At 48.1% G+C, this 21220-nt stretch overlaps 1 protein-coding gene and 1 pseudogene across 1 annotated transcript; one reads left to right on the top strand and one right to left on the bottom strand.

The window, feature by feature from the left end:
- The window catches only part of LOC139274145 (zinc finger protein 721-like), a 127035-nt pseudogene that overhangs the window by 19383 nt on the left and 86432 nt on the right, over positions 1-21220 (top strand).
- On the bottom strand, positions 1677-8754 carry LOC139273722 (zinc finger protein 79-like). The gene is made up of 2 exons (XM_070890766.1): positions 8726-8754; positions 1677-3443 (listed from the first exon to the last, which is right to left on the bottom strand). The coding sequence occupies exon 2, from the start codon at positions 2555-2557 to the stop codon at positions 1823-1825; it is 735 nt and encodes a 244-aa protein (XP_070746867.1). The 5' UTR covers positions 2558-3443; positions 8726-8754; the 3' UTR covers positions 1677-1822.

The following is a 21220-nucleotide window of genomic DNA, read 5'->3' as shown; positions in this document are numbered from 1 at the left end:
GTCCTGCATGTCCACAGTAACTGACACGATGTCAGCCCACTGGATAGAACCTCGGGTGCCCTGAGCTTGATCTCCGGTGTCTCCAGTCCTGACTGCCCCCTTACATCAGTCTCCCGTCACTTTTATACCCTGCAGTGATCCACCTCTGGCACCAGACTCTTCTTTTTCTTCTCTGCTGGGTTTTGGCAGGAAGCTGGGAAAAGACAGCTGGAATTTCTCTAATCTGTGATTTACAAGGACACTTTCCCTGGTTCACAGCAGTTACTTTTCTTCAGTAATTTTCTCATCATCCCTAAACTCCCCTGCCTGCTGTTAGTTGTTATTTTTTATAGTTTCACAATTATAGGTATAAACATCACATGTTATAATCTAATCTATTGTGTTACTCACTCTGGTTTGAGCTTACATTGTGGTTACTAACAGACAAACCCTGTTCTTTCCCCTGATCTGATTACAGATTCCAACAGTGGGTTCAGTGAATGGAATGTCTCATCAGTGTTGCCATGGCGACCTGTCTGCAGTGAATCGATTGTTTGAGTTTCTAACTCAGACTAAACTTCTCTTTCACGCTATACACATTATATCAGCCAGTTTATGTCAATGTGTTTTAGCCATGTTATGTTAATATCTCTCAAACCTACAAGGGGATCAGATACAGAAACCTTTAAAAGTAGGAGGACAAGTTGATAAAGTGGTTTAAAAAGCACATGTGATCCTAGGTTTTATAAATAGGGGTGTGGAGTACAAAAGGGCAAAGGTCATGTAAACCTGCACAAATCATTGGTTAGGCTGCAGGTCGAATATTGTGTCAGGCTTTAGGGCATCTTACACCAGGAAGGATGTCAAGGCCATGGAGAGGGTGCAGAGAGATTCACTGAGATGATACCAGGGACAAGAGCCTTTAGTTATTGGAGAGATTGGAGAAACTGGGGCTCTTTTCATTAGAACAAAGGGGAATTGGAGATCTGAGGGAGGTGTTCAAAATTTGATCAGGTAAATGAGGATAAACTATTTCCACCAGTCGGTGAGTCAGTAACTCGAGGGCATCAAATTCAAATCATCACCAAAAGGCTCAGACCCAGAAAGGAACTATCGAACACTCTGTACAACAATATTCGGGACACTCACTGTCTCTCCGGATCTGTGTCCAGGGAGAAGCTGATGGGTTTCTCTTATCTTTGGGTTAAATTTTGTTCTCATCGAGGTTATGGATGTCAGTGCTGGGGAAATGGGATATTCTGAGCACCTAGTGTGTGCCTAAACACTCTCCAGTCAGGTACAGCACGGGTTAGATACAGAGTAAAGCTTCCTCCACACTGTCCCATCAAACACTCCCAGGGCAGGTACAGCACAGGATTTCAACCGAGGCCCCATCAGCTCTCAACCAATATCACTCAAACTGATTATCTGGCCATTGCTGTTCATAGCAGCTTGCTGTGCACAAATCATCTGCTGCATTTCTGATACAACAGTGAATGTACTTCAAATGTACATTGATGTTGTGGTATTTCATTGGCTGTAAAGCACTTTGGGACATCCTGAGGTCATGTGAGGTGCTGCATAAGGACAGGTCTTTGTTAAATGGAGGAGAAAAGCTCCAAAAAAGGAACAGTTGGTAACAGGACAACAATTAGTCGTCTCTTATATTGGAGAAATCAAGGAATCGACAAACTGTGTGTTGGAACCAAAGCTATATCCAGAAAGCTATGTCAGATATCCAGAAAATTAAACTCCGGCCCAGTTACAGGGGACACACAGCCCAATTGTCAGAATGAACACGGTTCAGTCCCGATGTGATTAACAGCAGAATCCAACCCTGCAATCACATGTGAACTTGCTGGTGTTTCAGCCGGTTGGATGGATCAGAGAATCCCTTCCCACACACAGAGCAGGTGAACGGCCTCTCCCCAGTGTGAGTGCGTTGGTGCATCATCAGATGATTTCTGATTTTAAAGCTCTTCTCACAGTCAGAACATTTAAATGGTCTCTTATTGGTGTGAACAAGCTGGTGTACAGTGAGGTTGGATGACTGAGTGAATCGCTTTCCACACACACAGCAGATGAATGGTCTCTCCCCTGTGTGGATACGTTGGTGTATCATCAGCTCCATTTTGGTTTTAAAGCTCTTCTCACAGTCAGAACATTTATATGGTCTCTTATCAGAGTGAACAACTTGGTGTGCAGTGAGGCTGGATGAACGAGTGAATCTCTTCCCACACTCTGAGCAGGTGAACGGCCTCTCCCCAGTGTGAGTGCGTTGGTGCATCATCAGCTGATTTCTGCTTTTAAAGCTCTTCTCACAGTCAGAACATTTAAAAGGCTTCTTATTGGTGTGAACAACTTGGTGTGTAGTGAGATTGCATGACTGAGTGAATCCCTTCCCACACACAGAGCAGGTGAACGGCCTCTCCCCTGTGTGAAAAGATTGGTGTCTCATCAGACTATTTCTGCTTTTAAAGCTCTTCTCACAGTTAGAACATTTAAAAGGCCTCTTACTGGTATGAACAAGGAGGTGTGTAGTGAGCTGGGATGACTGAGTGAATCCCTTCCCACACATGGAGCAGGTAAACAGCCTCTCCCCAGTGTGTACTCGCTGGTGTCTCAGCAGATCAATTTTGGTTTTAAAGCTCTTCTCACAGTCAGAACATTTAAAAGCTCTCTCATCAGAGTGAACAAGTTGGTGTGACAGTAGATTCGCTGAACAGGTGAATCCCTTCCCACACACGGAGCTGGTGAACGACCTCTCATCAGAGTGAACAAGTTGGTGTGACAGTAGATTCGCTGAACAGGTGAATTCCTTCCCATACACGGAGCTGGTGAACGGCCTCTCGTCAGAGTGAACAAGTTTATGGCGCCTCAGCTCCCCGGAGCTTTTAAAGCACTTCCCGCAGTCCGGACATTTAAAAGGTCTCTCGTCAGTGTGAACTCGCTGGTGTGTCTTCAGCTGGGAAGAAATAGTGAATCCCTTCCCACACACGGGGCAGGTGAACGGCCTCTCCCCGGTGTGACTGCGCCGATGAATTTCCAGCAGGGACGGGGAACGGAATCCCTTGCCACAGTCCTCACATTCCCACGGTTTCTCCGTGGTGCGGGTGTCCTTGTGTCTCTCCAGGTTGAACGATCAGTTGAAGCCTTGTCCACACGCACAACACGTGTACGGTTTCTCCCTGCTGTGAATGGTGCAATGTTTTTTACGGCTGCGTAACTGGTTAAAGCTCTTTCCTCAGGCAGTGCACTGGAACACTATCACTCGTGTGTCTCGGTGCTTTTCCAGTCACACTAATGTTTGAAATCTTTCCTCACAGATAGAACAGACAAACATTTCTCCTTCCACATTCAAAGGCCAATGATATTCAGGTAACGATGAATCGAGTGACTCGGTCAGATCTTGATGTGATGTTTGGTTTGAGTTTCCCGTCTGTAAATCCTCCCCTTCTAATACGCTGTAAAAGAGTTTACAAAAGTCATCAATGTAAGTCCAGGGTAGGTAGAAAATCTAAACAGACAATTCCAGCTTCTATGGAATATTCTTTCCTCTTTTGTTCCCACAAACATGTGATCCAATCAAACTAAAAGAAGCCAAAATAAGCAACAAAAGCAAAGGGCACCTTCCCAACTGAACCAGAATGTTGTTCCCAGTGTGTATGAGACACTCTATACCCTGAGGTGCCACCGTCGCGGAAGGCATCAAGGAACCAGTGCACACCACATGCTCCCTCTCCAGGGCCATCCGGGCACCGACAAGGCAAAAGACTACAAGAATTAGGTGCAGGAATAGGCCATACGGCCCCTCGAGCCTGCTCCACTATTCAATAAGCTCATGGCTGGTCTTCAAACTCAGCTCCACCTTCCTGCCCTATCTCCATATCCCTTGATACCCCAGAGTCCAACAATCTATCTATCTCAGTCTTGAATATACTCAACACCTCAGCACCCACAGTCCTTTGGGGTGGAGAATTTCAAAGATTTACAACCCTCTGAGTGAACAAATTCCTCCTCATCTCAGTCTTATAATGGCCAACCCCCTTATCCTGAGACTGTGGGCCCTATTCCTAGATTCTCCAGCCAGGGGAAACAACCTCTCAGCATCTACCCTGTCAATGCCCCTCAGAATTTTACATCTTTCAATGAGATCCCCTCTTATTCTTCTAAACTCCAGAGAGTATAGGCCCATTCTACTCAATCTCTCCTATTAGGACAATCCCCCCAACTCAGGAATCAATCTGGTGAATTGCACTCCCTCTAAGACAAGTAGACCCTTCCTCAGATAAGGACCCCAACACTGTGCACTGCAGGTGTGGTCTCACCAAGGCCTTTTACAGTTGTAGCAAGACTTCCTTATTCTTGTACTCCAACCATCTTGCAATAAAGGCCAACATGCCTTCCTAATTGCTTACTGTACCTGCATGCCAGCTCTCTGTGTTTCCTGTGCGAGGACACCTAAATCTCTCTGAACACTAACATTTATTAGTTTTTCACTTTTTAAAAAATATTCTGTTTTTCTATTCTTCCTACCAAAGTGAATAACCTCACATTTCCCCACATTATGTTCCATCTGCCACCTTATTGCCCACTCACTGAAACTGTCCATATCCCTTTGCAGGGTCTTTGCGTCCTCCTCACAGCGTACTTTCCCACCTGGCTTTGTATCGTCAGCAAACTTGGATACACTATACTTGATCCCTTCATCCAAGCAGGGAGGTCCTGCTGCAACTGTACAGGGTATTGGTAAGGCCGCACCTGGAGTACTGCGTGCAGTTTTGGTCACCTTACTTAAGGAAGGATATATTAGCCTTGGAGGGGGTACAGAGACGATTCACTAGGCTGATTCCGGAGATGAGGGGGTTACCTTATGATGATAGGTTGAGTAGACTGGGTCTATACTCATTGGAGTTCAGAAGGATGAGGGGTGATCTTATAGAAACATTTAAAATAATGAAAGGGATAGACAAGATAGAGGCAGAGAGGTTGTTTCCACTGGTCGGGGAGACTAGAACTAGGGGGCACAGCCTCAAAATATGGGGGAGCCAATTTAAAACCGAGTTGAGAAGGAATTTCTTCTCCCAGAGGGTTGTGAATCTGTGGAATTCTCTGCCCAAGGAAGCAGTTGAGGCTAGCTCATTGAATGTATTCAAATCACAGATAAATAGATTTTTAACCAATAAGGGAATTAAGGGTTATGGGGAGCGGGCGGGTAAGTGGAGCTGAGTCCACGGCCAGATCAGCCATGATCTTTTTGAATGGCGGAGCAGGCTTGAGGGGCTAGATGGCCTACTCCTGTTCCTAATTCTTATGTTCTTATGTTATGTTCTTATTATGTTTAATATAGATTGTAAATAGCTGAGACCAAAGCACTAGCACCCCACTAGTTACAGCCTGCCAACCGGATAATAACCCGTTTATCCCTAATCTCTGTTTTCCATCCGTTAACCAATCCTCTATCCATGCTAATATATTACCCCCAATTCCATGTGGCGCATCAAATGCATTTTGGAAATCCTGCAATATTACATCCACTGGTTCCCCTTCATCCACCCTACTAAAAAGGTAATAAATTTGTTCAACACGATTTCCCTTCCATAAAATCATGTTGACTCTGCATAACCAGACCATGATTTTCTAAATGCCCTGTTACCACTTCTGTAGTAATGGATTCCAGCATTTTCCCAATGACTGATGTCAGGCTAACTGGCCCGCAGTTCCCCGTTTTCGCTCTCCCTCCTTTCTTGACCGTGGAAGTGAGGCAGGCAGCCAGAGTGACCCACCCCCGGGCCCCGCCCATTCTGGACCTACAAGTTGCTGTTTTAGCCAGGCCCAGGAGAAGAACCTCTGTCTTACTCACCCTCACTCCGCACCGGGCGACCAAAGATTAGGAGCACGGAGCTAAATTGTAACCAAGAGTTAAGGAGCAGCCCCTTCAGGTAACTATTGAGGGGCTGCAACCTCTCACACTGAATATATACATGGCCCATGGACTCCTCTAGGCCACAAACATCACAGACGGCCCGGGAGTAGGATGAAGCAGAAAAAGAATGCGTATGACAGATGTCAGGTCGAGAATACATCTGAGAGATCTAACGGTTTATGTGCACAAATCATTGAAGGTGGCAGGACCGGTTATGAAAGCAGTTCAAAACGCTTCCGGGATCCTAGGCTTCATGAATAGAGGTTTAGAGTACAAAAGCGTGGAAATTATGATCAACCTGTATAAAAGACTGGTTCGGCCTCAACTGGAGTAGTGTGTCCAATTCTGGGCACCACACTTTAGGAGCGATGTGAAGGCCTAAGAGAGGGTGCAGAAAAGATTTATGGGAATGATGCCAAGGATGAGGGACTTCAGTAATGTGGATAAACTAAGAAGCTGGGGTTGTTCTCCTTAGAGCAGAGCAGATTTAACAGAGGTGTTCAAAATCATGCGGGGTCTGGACACAGTAGATAGAGAGAAACTGTTCCCATTGGTGGAAGGGTCAAGAACCAGAGCAAGTGGTCAGGATCTGGAATGCACGGCCTGAAGGGGTGGTGGAGGCTGAGTCAAAAGGGAGTTGGATAAGTACCTGAAGGAGGGAAATCTTTAGGTCTAGGGGGCAAAGGCAAGTGAGTGGGACTAGCTGAGGTGCTCTTGCAGAGAGCCGGCAAGGGTTTGACAGGCCGAATGTCCTTCAGTGCTGTAACCATTCTGTGATTCTAACGACACCTAGCTCTACCTCACCACCACTTCTCTCAACCTCTCCACAGTCTCTAATTTGTCAGACTGCTTGTACGACATCCAGTACCAGGTGAACAGAAATTTCCCCATCACAAACTCCGGTCTCTAGCCACCAACTCCATCCCTCTCTCTAGCATCTGTCTGAGGCTGAACCAGACTGTTCGCAAACTTGGTGTCATATTTGACCCTGAAATGGGCTCCGAGCACATATCTGCACCTTAATTAAACCACCCATTTCCACCCCCATAACATTGCTCGTCTCCGCCCTTGCCTCAGCTCATCTGCTGCAGAAGCCCTCAAGCAGGCCTTTGTTACCCCTAGACTTGACTACTCCAACAAACTCCTGGCTGGCCTCCCACAATCTACCCTACGTTATCCTGAGGTCATCCAAAACTCGGCAGCCCATGTCCTAATTCGCACCAAATCCCGTTCATCCATCATCCCTGTGCTCGCTGACCTACACTAGCTCCATTTTGCAACACCTCAATTTCAAAATTCTCATCCTTGTTTACATATACCTCCATGGGTTCGCCCCTCTCTATCTCTGTAATCTCCTTCAGCCTCATAAGCTCACATCTCCCCATTTATCTGATCTCCTCAAATTCTGCCCTCTTGAGGATCCCTAATTATAAACACTTAAACCATCGGTGGTCCTGCCTTCTGTTGCCTAGGCCCAAAACTCAAACTCCCTCACTCTGCAGGTAGGAGGTTTAGAGGGTAAATTTCTTCACCCAGAATTTAGTGGGAGTCTGGAACTCACTGCCTAAAAGGGTGGTCGAGACAGAAACCATCATAACATTTAAAAAGTACTTGGATCTGCACTTGAAGTGCCGTAACCTACAGGGCTACAGATCAAGAGCTGGAAAGTGGGATTAGCCTGGATAGCTGTTTGTCGGCCGGTACGGACACGATGGGCCGAAATGGCCTCCTTCCATGCTGTAAGTTTCTGTGATTCTATGATTCTAAATCTTTTCGCCTCGGTGACAAATTATAACACTCCTGTGAAGTGCCTTTGGATATTTTACTACATTAAAGGCGCAATATAAATAGAGGCTGCTGCTGTGAGGTGATGAAGAGCCTGTTGCCCAGGTTACTGCTGTGAGGTGATGAAGAGCCTGTTGCCCAGGTTACTGCTGTGAGGTGATGAAGAGCCTGTTGCCCGGGTTACTGCTGTGAGGTGATGAAGAGCCTGTTGGCAAGGTTACTGCTGTGAGGTGATGAAGAGCCTGTTGCCCAGGTTACTGCTGTGAGGTGATGAAGAGCCTGTTGCCCAGGTTACTGCTGTGAGGTGATGAAGAGCCTGTTGCCCGGGTTACTGCTGTGAGGTGATGAAGAGCCTGTTGCCCAGGTTACTGCTGTGAGGTGATGAAGAGCCTGTTGCCCAGGTTACTGCTGTGAGGTGATGAAGAGCCTGTTGCCCAGGTTACTGCTGTGAGGTGATGAAGAGCCTGTTGCCCAAGTTACTGCTGTGAGGTGATGAAGAGCCTGTTGCCCAGGTTACTGCTGTGAGGTGATGAAGAGCCTGTTGCCCGGGTTACTGCTGTGAGGTGATGAAGAGCCTGTTGCCCGGGTTACTGCTGTGAGGTGATGAAGAGCCTGTTGCCCAGGTTACTGCTGTGAGGTGATGAAGAGCCTGTTGCCCAGGTTACTGCTGTGAGGTGATGAAGAGCCTATTGCCCGGGTTACTGCTGTGAGGTGATGAAGAGCCTGTTGCCCAGGTTACTGCTGTGAGGTGATGAAGAGCTTGTTGCCCAGGTTGCTCCGTCTCGCGAGCATTGGGATCCCAAAGCTCCGCCCACTCATTGTTCCTGCCCAAGGTGGCCGCGCATGCGCTGTGACCCCGCCTTGTGCAAGATGGCGGCCAGTGATCCCGCTGACCCGGGCCTGTCACCGCGGGGCAAACACGAGGCCTGTGCATTCTGATTCCGCGCCTGAGGCCTACACCGGGTGTTTATTAAGCTCCCCGGCCAAACCACGGGTCCACATCCTCCCCCGCGCCCACAATCTCCTACCGCCTACCCGAAGCGTCTCTTCGACCAACGTCTGCTGTACCAGCCGCGCATGCTCATTGAGGGAGATCCGGGCTCAGCTCCGCCCACCGCAGGAAGCTCCGCCTCTTACTCACTCCGATTGGTTGGAGGACCAACCGCCCGCTAGGTCCTCCAGCTCCGCCCCCGCTCTTCCTATTGTTCCAGAGCTGGCGTCAATCTCCCGGGCAGTGTGAGCTGAGCATGCGCAGAGCGAGCACTGGAGACACACGGACGGTGAGACGAGCTCAGGCTGGAGCCGGACTCTACACCGGGTGAGAATCAGCGGGGCGCAGGGGAGTCATCGATCGGCAAGTGGGCGGGGAGGCTTCATAAACAACTGGTGTAGGCCGCAAGCCCCGAGTAATAACCCGAAACTCCCGCGTTTGCAGCGACGGATTTTTTTCTTCCGGTAACAGGCCCAGATTAACCACCATCTTTGTGCAGGAAGGCGGGAAGGTTCAGAGTGCAGCCCGCTCGCTTCATGGCGTAACCGCGCATGCGCAGCCAACTTGGCAGGGCAACAATTAGTGGGCAAGGCTCCAGTGCCCAGGACTGAAATCATTGTCTCATTTATTTTATTCCCACTCTCCACAAATCGTATTTCTCACCATCTCTCCTGAAGGCGTTGGTAAGTGCCCAGCTTATCATTTACATCCCACACAATTCTAACAGAAGAGCCCCAGAGCTGAGTCCCCTTGTATACTCCCAGGGTTAGACTCCCCATGTACAGTCCCAGGATTAGAATCCCCACGTACAGTCTCACGGTTTGAATCCCCACGTACAGTCTCACGGTTTGAATCCCCATGTACAGTCGCAGGGTTAGACTCCCCATGTACAGTCCCAGGCTTAGAATCCCCATGTACAGTCCCAGGTTTAGAATCCAGCGCACGGAAGTGGAAATTAGGCTTCAGTGTTACAAGTTTCATCAGTTACAGCCTTTTAAAATGTTTGTGGTCAGGTATTCAAATTCCCGGATAACTCTAATCCTGGGTTTAAAGGAGGGGAGAGCTGTGTTTAAATCAAATAGTTTTTTGGAGATTTTCTGAGAGAAGAATCTGGTCAGTTTGAAACTCTGAAAGTGAAATAATTGGTTGGAAATTTCCAATTAGTTGTTTTTGACCAGGGAGGAGGAATTCTGTAACAAGGAAAGAACCGGGCAAGATTTGAAAGGTTTTAACAAAGAGTTCGAGAGACTCTTACATTTGGGATCTTTATTTTGTCCACTCGAGGAGTTAGATAACAAACTTCCTCATGTGAATGTAGAGCTGGAGTATTAGGCCGTGATCTGTTTACATGTTCATCTTCTGTTAAATACATTTTCTGAGTGAATTTAAATTTAAAACTTGGTTTGCAGGCGTGATACTCTATCCGCACAGCAAAGGTGAGAGAGATGCTGTGGGGCACATGCTAAGTCCCTAGCTGAAAGTGATTAACAGTCTAGGTTATGGGTTAAATGATCCCAGGCATGTGAAGGAACATTGTATAGAAACTAGAATTGTCTGTTCTGTATTTCTATCCTGTACTTACAGTGATGACTTTTGTAAACTCCTTTTACAGGATATTAGAAAGAGAGGATTTATAGATGGGAAACTCAAACCAAACATCATATCAAGATATGACAGAGTCACTCAATTCATCAGGACCTGAATATTATCGGCCTTTGAATGTGGAAGGAGAAATACTTGTCTGTTCTGTCTGTGGGAAAGGATTTCAAACATCAGTGTGACTGGAAAAGCACCGACACACACACCCGAGTGAGAGTGTTCCAGTGCACTGACTGTAGAAAGGGCTTTAACCAGTTACACAGCCTGAAAAAACATTGCACCATTCACAGCGGGGAGAAACCATACACGTATTCTGTGTGTGAACGAGGCTTCAACTGATCGTCCAACCTGGAAAGGCACAAGGACACCCGCACCACGGAAAAAGCGTGGAAATGTGGGGAATGTGGGAAGGGCTTCAATTACCCGTCTGAGCTGGAGATTCATCGACGCAGTCACAGTGGGGAGAGACCGTTCATCTGCTCCGTGTGTGGGAAGGGATTCACTAAGTCATCCAAACTGCTGATGCACCAGCGAATTCACACCGGGGAGAAGCCGTTCACCTGCTGTGTGTGTGGAAAGGGATTCACTCTGTCATCCAACCTGCTGGCACATAAACGAGTTCACACTGGGGAGAGGCCGTTTACCTGCTCTGAGTGTGGGAAGGGATTCACTCAGTTATCCACCCTGCAGAAACACCAACGAATTCATACTGGGGAGAGACCGTTCACCTGCTCTGAGTGTGGGAAGGGATTCACTCATTCATCCGGCCTCCTGAATCACCAGCGAGCTCACACTGGGGAGAGGCCATTCATTTGCTCAAAATGTGGGAAGAGATTCACTCGGTCATCCAACCTGCTGGCACACAACAAGCAAGTTCACACTGGGGAGAGGCCGTTCACTTGTTCCGTGTGTGAGAAGGGATTCGCTCAGTTATCCAGCCTGCTGACACACAAACGAGTTCACACTGGGGAGAGGCCGTTCACCTGCTCCGAGTGTGGGAAGGGATTTGCTCAGTTATCCACCTTGCGGAATCACCAGCGAGTTCACACTGGGGAGAGGCCGTTCACCTGCTCCGAGTGTGGGAAGGGTTTCACTGATTCATCCAGCTTGCTGAAACACCAGCGAGTTCACACTGGGGAGAGACCGTTCACCTGCCTCGTGTGTGAGAAGCGATTCAGTCGGTCATCCAACCTGCTGGCGCATAAACGAGTTCACACTGGGGAGAGGCCGGTCACCTGCTCCGTCTGTGGGAAGGGATTCACTGCACTAGCCAGTCTCCAGAAACACCAGCTAGTTCACACTGGGGAGAGGTTGTTCACCTGCTCGGAGTGTGGAAAGGGATTTACTCAGTCCTCCAACCTGCTGGCACACAACAAGCAAGTTCACACTGAGGGCAGGCCATTCACTTGCTCCGAATGTGGGAAGGGATTCGCTCTGTCATCCGGCCTCCTGAAACACCAGCGAGTTCACACTAGGGAGAGACTGTTTACTTGCTCCAAATGTGGGAAGGGATTCACTCGGTCATCCGACCTGCTGGTACACAACAAGCGATTTCACACTGGGGAGAGGCCGTTTCCTTGCTTCGTGTGTGAGAAGGGATTCGCTCAGTCATCCGACCTGCTGGTACACAACAAGCGAGTTCACACTGGGGAGAGGCCATTCTCTTGCTCCGTGTGTGGGAAGAGATTCATTGTGTCATCTGACCTCCTGAGACACCAGCGAGTTCACAATTGACTCCAGGGGTTGGAATCTGCTGTTAATCACATTCGTTACTGAACCATGTTCATTCTGGCAGTTGGAGTTTGTTTCTGCTGATGTTAATAACCCTATAACTGGGCTATAGTTTAATATTCTGTAAATGTCAAATAAATAGGCTTTCTTTTAAACACCGTGTGCCTAGTCCTTGATATCTCAAATGATAAGACGAGCTGATTGAGGACTTGTTCAGAACTGAGTGGAATACATCTTGGAACGGAGTTCCCACAACTTTTCAAAAGATGAATCTACAAGATGTCCAAGTCTGACATTCGATTTCACCCGATGGGAAATATTCTGATAATATGTTACTGTCACAGGGCAAAGCAGCAATGTTACTTTAACATCAGTTTAATCAAACTCAATGATCTCAATCCGATCCCCACAGTTAAACGTCTCCTTAAAGCTGACGGTGTCGGTAGTTCTGCAGCTCATTTCTCAGTGTTCATTCTTTATTTATTCATTCATTCTCGGGAGGTGCGCGAGCCGGATTGGCATTCATTGCCCATCCATAATTGCCTGTTTAGGAGGTGGTGAGCCGCTGCCTTCTTGAATCGTGCTGCAGTCTATGAATGAGAGGGGATATCATAGAAACATATAAAAATCTGATGGGATTGGACAGGTTAGATGCAGGAAGAATGTTCCCGATGTTAGAGAAGTCCAGGAGTCACAGTCTAAGGATAAGGGGTAAGCCATTTAGGACTGAAATGAGGAGAAACTTCTTCACTCAGAGAGTTGTGACCCTGTTGAATATATCTAACGAACTGACCTCAAAAGGGAGTTAAATATGGTCCTTACGGCTAAAGGGATCAAGGGGCATGGAGAGAAAGCAGGAATTGGGTACTGAAGTTGCATGATCAGCCATGATCATATTGAATGGTGGTGCAGGCTCGAAGGGCCAAATGACCTACTCCTACACCTATTTTCTATGTTTCTGAGGTCAGGATGGTGCGTGACTTGGAAGGGAACTTGGAGGTGCTGGTCTTTCCATACACCTGCTCTCCTTGTCCTACACGGTGGAGATTATGGGTTTAGAAGGTGCTGTCGAAGAAGCCTTGGTGACTTGTTGCTCTAGTTGGTGCACACTACAGACATAGTGGTCCTCATCTTTTTAATCCAAGACAGGCCTCAGCCCAGTCATTTGTTCCCAATGTTGATACAGTAGTTCAAGACGTGCCAGGTATCAGGAGCAGTATCGAGAGGTGCCAGGTATCAGGAGCAGTATTGAGATGTGCCAGGTATCGGGAGTAGTATCCAGAGGTGCCAGGTATCGGGAGCAGTATCCAGAGGTGCCAGGTATCAGGAGCAGTATCCAGAGGTGCCGGGTATCAGGACCGACATGGATTATCTTCATTTATTCATATTTTAATAACTTTTTCTGAATGTGAGCCATGCCAAGTGCCAAGATATCGGACCACCATAGATGTTTTGGGAGCTTTATTCTGATTTTATCCCATGCTGTACCTGCCCTGTGATGTTAGAAAAGTTCCCTAGATTCTAGAACAGTCCCAGCGGATGGGAAAGTAACAATTGCTCATTGCACACAGTACTCTGCCTGACCATTTATTATGAGCATAACAATTGGTGACGAGGTAATGAACCGCGCAAAAATGCAAAGAACAGTCGGCAACCTGGAGAAGTTCTCAGAGGGGGACGATTGGGAGGCCTTCGTCGAGAGACTCGACCAATACTTCGTAGCCAACGAGCTGGAAGGGGACGAGAACGCGGTCAAACGAAGGGCGATCCTCCTAACTGTCTGTGGGGCAACAACCTATGGCCTCATGAAGAACCTCGTGGCCCCGGCTACACCAACAGAGAAATCCTACAAAGAACTGTGTACGCTGGTCCGGGAGTACCTAAATCCTAAGGAAAGTGTTTTAATGGTGAGATATCGGTTCTACACATGTCAATGATCGGAGGGCTAGGAAGTGGCGAGCTACGTCGCTGAACTATGGCGCCTTGCAGGACATTGTGAGTTTGAGGGATTCCGAGAACAAATGCTCAGAGACTTTTTTGTACTGGGCATCGGACATGAGACAATTCTTTGCAAACTGTTGACTGTTAAAACTCCAAATCTGAGTAAAGCCATAACGATAGCCCAGGCCCAGGCATTCACTGGAGTTCAGAAGAATGAGAGGGGACCTCATAGAAATGTTTAAAATTCTGATGGGTTTAGACAGGTTAGATGCAGGAAGAATGTTCCCAATGTTGGTGAATTCCAGAACCAGGGGACACAGTCTAAGGATAAGGGGTAAGCCATTTAGGACCGAGATGAGAAGGAATTTCTTCACCCAGAGAGTGGTGAACCTGTGGAATTCTCTACCACAGAAAGTTGTTGAGGCCAATTCACTAAATATATTCAAACAGGAGTTAGATGGAGTCCTTACTACTAGGGGAATCAAGGGGTATGGTGAGAAAGCAGGAATGGGGTACTGAAGTTGCATGTTCAGCCATGAACTCATTGAATGGCGGTGCAGGCTAGAAGGGCCGAATGGCCTACTCCTGCACCTATTTTCTATGTTTCTATGTCCACCAGCGACAACACCAAGCAGCTTTTGCAGAAGTATCGGCCAGTACTGTGCATAAAGTAACGTCGATTTTGAGCAGAAATGTACAGGGCAGAATGTACACGCTGGCTGCTGTGGCCCGACCTCAATTGACCCAGAGTCCGCCATCATCTATTAATGCGAGGCAGTTAACACCCTGTTGGCGCTGCGGGGGTGATCATTGGCCCCATCAATGCCGCTTTAAGAACTATGTGCGCAATGGTTGCAGAACAATGGGACACCTCCAACGAATGTGCAGGTGAGCTGCAAACCCTGCAAACTACCACGTTGCAGGGGAAGATCAGTCCTCAGTGGATCAGACGGAATTGGAAACTCGTACAGAGGAGGCAGAGGTGTACGGGGGTACACATGTTCATGACGAAATACCCACCAATAATGTTGAAAGTTGAACTGAACGGTATTCCTGTGTCTATGGAGCTGGACACAGAGGCAAGCCAGTCCATAATTAGTAAAACGGCCTTCGACAGGCTGTCGGGGAATAAGGCACACAGGCCAAAGCTCAGCCCCATTCACACCAAACTAAGGACTTATACAAAGGAACTAATCCCTGTAAATGGTAGTGCTGAAGTCATAGTCTCCTATGATGGAGTAGTACACAAACTCATGCTGTGGATTGTGCCAGGGGATGGCCCCACATTGTTTGGCAGAAGCTGGCTGGGAAAAATCCGCTGGAACTGGGACGACATCCGAGCGCTCTCGGCAGTCGACGACACTGCATGTACCCAGTTTCTAAGCAAATTCCTTTTGTTATTTGAGCCAGGCATTGGAAGTTTGTCAGGGGCGGAAGTGCGGATCCATTTGGTTCCCGGTACCCGACCCATCCATCACAAGGCTCGGGTGGTACCGTACATGATGCGTGAAAAAGTGGAAATCGAGCTGGGCAGGCTGCAACATGAAGATATCATCACACCGGTGGAATTCAACAACTGGGCCAGTCTGATTGTTCCGGTACTCGAGGATAGTACGGTTATAATTTGTGGGGATTATAAAATAATGATTAACCGTTTATCGCTGCAGGACCAGTACCCGCTACCCAAGGCAGTCGACCTATTTGCGACCCTAGCTGGAGGAAAGACATTCACCAAGCTGGAATGATGCAGGAGCTGGAGGAGTCTTCGAAGGGCCTCACCTGCATCAGCACGCACAAAGGTCTGTTTATTTACAACCGGTGCCCCTTCAGGATTCAGTCGGCTGCAGCAATCTTCCAGCAAAACATGGAAAGCCTGCTAAAGTCAGTTCCTTGCACAGTGGTCTTCCAGGACGACATATTGGTACAGGTCGGGACACCATGGAGCACTTGAAGAATCTGGAGGAGGTTCTGAGTCAGTTGGATTGCGTTGGGCTCAGGTTGAAATGCTCAAAGTGTGTTTTCCTGGCACAGGACGTTGAATTCTTAGGAAGGAGGATTGTAGCTGATGGCATCAGACCCACTGATGCTCAGACGGAGGCCATCAAGAACACGCTACAACCACGGAACGTGACGGAGCTGCGGTCGTTCCTGGGACTCCTTAACTACTTCGGTAATTTCCTACCTGAGTTAAACACCCTGCTAGATCCCCTGCATGCTCTATTGCACAAGGGAGATGACTGGGTATGGGGGAATTCACAAGAGGCTGTCTTTAAAAAAGACAGAAATTTACTGTGTTCCAACAAACTGCTTGTCCTGTATAACCCATGTAAACTACTAGTGTTAGCTTGTGATGCATCATCATATGGGGTCAGGTGTGTGTTACAACAGGCTAATGAATCGGGAATTTTGCAACCGGTTGCGTATGCATCCAGGAGTTTGTCCAAGGCCAAAAGGGCCTACAGCATGGTTGTAAAAGAGGCTCTGGCGTGCATTTATGTGGTAGAAAAAATGCACCAGTACTTGTTTGGCCTCAAGTTCGAGCTTAAAACTGACCACAAGCCGCTCATATCACTGTTCTCGGAGAGCAAAGGGATTAATACCAATGCCTTTGTCCACATCCAAAGATGGGCGCTCACGTTGTCGGCATACAACTATGTAATTCGCCACAGACCGGGCACAGAGAACTGCGCAGATGCTTTCAGTTGGCTACCATTGCCCACCACCAGGGTGGAAATGGCACAGCCAGTGGACTTGCTTATGGTCATGGAGGCATTTGAGAACGAGAAATCCCCTGTTACGGCCCGCCAGATTAGGACCTGGACCAGCCAGGATCCTTTACTTGTCCCTGGTAAAAAAAGCTGTGTCCTCCATGGGAGCTGGTCCAGTGTCCCAGTGCAGATGCAGGAAGCGATTAAGCCATTCCACAGATGCAAAGATGAGCTGTCCCTGCAGGCGGACTGTCTCTTGTGAGGCAATCGTGTGGTTTTGGCCAAGAAAGGCAGAGACACATTTATTTGTGAACTGCACAGCACCCACCCAGGCATCGTGATGATGAAAGTCATAGCCAGATCCCATGTTAGTGGCCAGGCATCGACTCAGATTTAGAGTCATGTGTGCACCAGAGCAACACTTGCTCTCAGTTGAAAAATGCACTGCTAAGTTTATGGTCCTGGACATCCAAACCGTGGTCGAGGATCGATGTAGACTATGCGGGCCCATTCTGAGGCAAAATGTTTTTGGTTGTCGTAGATGCTTACTCAAAGTGGAATGAATGTGCAATAATTTGTGTAAGCACGTCCACGGCCACCATTGAAAGTCTACGAGCTATGTTTGCCACGCATTTCCTGCCCAATGTCCTAGTCAGCGACAATGGGCCGTGCTTCACCATTGCCGAATTCAAAGAGTTCATGACCTGCAATAGGATCAAACATGTCACATCTGCGCCGTTCAAGCTCTCATCCAATGGCCAGGCAGAACGGGCAGTTCAGCCCATCAAGCAAAGTTTGAAACGCGTGTCGGAAGGCTCCCTGCAGACCCAGTTGTCCCGAGTACTGCTCAGCTACCGCACCAAACCCCACTCACTCATAGGGATTCCCCCGCCGAGCTGCTCATGAAAAGGGTGCTTAAAACAAGGCTCTCACTGGTCCACCCTGATCTACATGATCACGTGGAGGACAAGCGGCCTCAACAAAGTGTGTACCATGACTGCGCAAACTTGTCATGCGATATTGAGATCAATGATCCTGTGTTTATGCTCAATTATGGACATGGGCCCAAATGACTTGCTGGCATAGTCACAGCCAAAGTGGGGATCGGGTGTTTCAGGTCAAACTGACCAATGGACAAATGCACAGAAAACACTTGGACCAAATTAAGCTGCAGTTCACCAACAGCTACGTACAACCTGAAGAGGACACCACCAACTTTGACCTTCCAACACACACACACACGTGGTAACTGACATCAAGTTGACCACGAAACAGAACTCATCATCCCCAGCAGCCCGGCAAGGCTGGCTGCCCAACAGCCCAATGAAGAACTGACCAACCCAACCACACCAGTATTTGTACCGAGACGATTGACAAGGGAACGCAAAGCCCCAGATCGTCTCACCTTGTTAATAAGTGTATATTGTTGACTTTACGGGGAAGTGATGTTATGTATTTAACACCTTGTAACCTGTATCATACCTGTCCACCAGAGGGCCTACCTTTTGGGAGTCCCAAGGGATCCCAGCATCCCTTGGGAGCACAGTATATAAACAGGCCACCCACGAGGTGCCTGCATTCTGGAACTACAGTAAAGGAGCTACGGTCACACTTGCTCATTACACACAGTACTCGGTCTGACCATTTATTATGAGCATAACACCCTCCTCGTCACATCCTAGCTGTTTAAAATCCAGATTCATCACATTTCTGATTTTTCTCCATTTCACTTCTGAACTTGTTGCGTGATGCTGGCGTTTAGTCCCAGTCACTGTTTGTCCTCCAGTACCTTGCCAAGTAGTAATTCTGAGCTTGTGGGTCAATACTGAAGGTGCTGCATGATGGGGATGGGGGGTGGGGGGCCCAGTCACTGTTTTCCACAATCAATCAACCTCTGTATCTTTAACTAACAGTGACATGGAAAGAGGGAACTGAATGATCTTTTCAACACCTGTCTAGTTGAGAGGAAGAAAATAAACGAGGAGTTGAATCTGAGTTGGGAAATACAATTAGAGAATCATGGTTCAATATGTAATCTAAATTATTTAAAATCAAATCAATTGTTACAATTAATATATTCATCTCATGCCAAGTGGGAAACAAGTGATGTCTGGGCTGTGCAGGAGCGTTTGCGCCCGATTACACAGCATGTCTCCACTCCAAATTAACTTCTTTCAGTGTTGCTAGAGCAAAAAGCGATTATGGTGGATGTCCTTACGCAGAGGGCTCCGCGTGGTTGAATAGGCCCTATCTCCATCAGTGGGGGCATAACGTGCAGGCGCGTGAAGGGCTGCTGCCCGGAGACCGTCTCCCTGCGTGGAGCATGCACGGTGCGGCTCCTGGAAACTGAGCGCGGCCTCAGCAACACCAAGTGCGGATCTCAGGCCCGAGTCAGAGCCCACCCGCCCGGGGGCAGTGAGAGGCTCCCCCACACAAGGACAACAACACCTTGTATTTATACAGCAGGCCCAGCAATTGCAGGCCGCTCTGTCCAGGGGTGGGCACTCGGTGCGGGTAGGAGGCGCTGCCGGGTCTCCTGTGGGGCTCTGTTTGTTGCAGCAGTTTGAGCGGGAGTGGGGATGGAGTAGAAGCTGCTGGGTTTCACCCCAGGTACTTCTGGGCCCAGTGGGACCAACAATTGCCCATGTGGGGCTGTCCGGGGAGGTGGGCTCTGGGCCCAGTGGGACCAACAATTGCCCATGTGGGGCTGTCCGGGGAGGTGGGCTCTGGGCCCAGTGGGGCCAACAATTCCCCATGTGGGGCTGTCCGGGGAGGTGGGCTCTGGGCCCTGGGCCTAGTGGGACCAACAATTGCCCATGTGGGGCTGTCCGGGGTGATGGGTTCTGGGGGAGATTAGATTGTTAAACAGACACTGTGCACAATAGAAAAGAGTTTTAGGATTAAGTATTTCTGCAGAGGCTTTACGTCCTTTTTACATATACAGATTTGTTTTAATTCATTCTTTGGATGTGGCAGTCACTGGCAATATATTGCCACTCCCCAGTTTCCCGTTGATTGCTGCAGTCCGCATTTGCTCCCACAGTTAGATAGGGAGTACCTGGAATGGCAATATATGTCTGATTCAGGATGGTGTGTGACTTGGAGGGGAACTTGGAGATGTTAGAATCATAGAATGGTTACAGCGCGGAAGGAGACCATTCAGCCCGTCGAGCCCATGCTGACTCTTTGCAAGAGCACTTCAGCAAGTTCCACTCCCCAATCTTTTCCCCGTGGCCCTACAAATAGTTTTATTTTAGATAATTATTCAATTCCCTTTTGAAAGCCACAGTTGAGTCTGCCTCCACCACCCTTTCAGGCCGTGCATTCCAGATCCTAACCACTCGCTGCGTAAAAATTTTTTTTCTTATGTCACCTTTGGTTCTTTTGCCAAGCACCTTGAATCTATGTCCTCTGGTTCTCGACCCTTCCACCAATGGTGGTCACTTTTTTATAGTGCGACCCCATAAATGACCAGATTCACTCAGCTCAATTTCACAACCTGCCATTCATTTTTTCTCTCTCATACTCCCTTTTTCCTGTTTTATATTCATTTCCCAGGGCATTAGAAGTGGAGGATTTGCAGACGCGAAGCTCAACCCAAACATCACATCAAGATCTGACAGAGTCACTCGTGTCATCATGACCTAACTATCACTAGTCTTTGAACATGGAATCAAAAAGCAGCGTTGACAGCGGGGAGAAACCGTGTACATGTTTGTTGTGTGGACGAGGCTTCAGTCGATCCTCTGGCCTGGCGAAACACAAATGCAGTCACACCGGGGAGAAACCGTGTAAATGTGGGGTCTGTGGGAAGTGATTCAATTACCCATCTGAGCTGGAAAATCATCAGCGAGTTCACACTGAGGATAGACCTTTTAAATGCTCGGACTGTGGGAAGTGTTATAAAACTTCCAGGGAACTGAGCTGTCATCAACGTGTTCACACTGACAATAGTCCATTCAGGTGCTCTCACTGCGGGACTGGGTTCAGGCGATCATCTGGACTCACTGTACACCAGCGCACTGACACTGGGGAGAGGCCATTCAACTGCTCTGAGTGTGGGAAGGTATTCACTCGGTCATACCACCTGCTGACACACCAGCAAGTTCACAAGTGACTGCAGGGGTTGGATTCTGCTGTTATTGCTGCTGTTCATTCTGATAGTTAGGCTTTGTTTCTTCTGATGTTAATAACTCCTGTAACTGGGCTGGAGTTTAATCATAGAATTCTTACAGCACAGAAGGAGGCCATTTAGCCCATCAAGCCTGTACCTGTGCAGGAGCATTTCAGCTTGTCCCACTCCCTCGCCCTTTCCCCATGGCCCTGCACATATATTTCTTTCAGGTACTTATCCAATTCCCTTTTGAAAGCCACGATTGAATCTTCCTCCACCACTCTTTCAGGCCAGATCCTAGCCAATCGCTGCATTAAAAAGTTTTTCCTCATGTCGCCTTTGGTTCCTCTGCCCAATCACCTTAACTCTGTGTCCTCTGGTTCTCGATTCTTCAGCCAATGGGAACAGTTTCTCTTTATCCACTCTGTCCAGACCCCTCATGATTT

This window comes from Pristiophorus japonicus, chromosome 9, assembly GCF_044704955.1.
Source record: "Pristiophorus japonicus isolate sPriJap1 chromosome 9, sPriJap1.hap1, whole genome shotgun sequence".
Taxonomy (NCBI): domain Eukaryota; kingdom Metazoa; phylum Chordata; class Chondrichthyes; family Pristiophoridae; genus Pristiophorus; species Pristiophorus japonicus.
The sequence above is the reverse complement of the archived record's forward strand: the minus strand, read 5'-3'. Positions and strand labels throughout refer to the sequence as shown.

What these genes read in the sequence shown, in the direction of transcription:
- LOC139273722 (XM_070890766.1), bottom strand. Translation starts at nt 2,557, where the DNA reads ATGTGTGGGAAGGGATTCACTCAGTCATCCCAGCTCACTACACACCTC.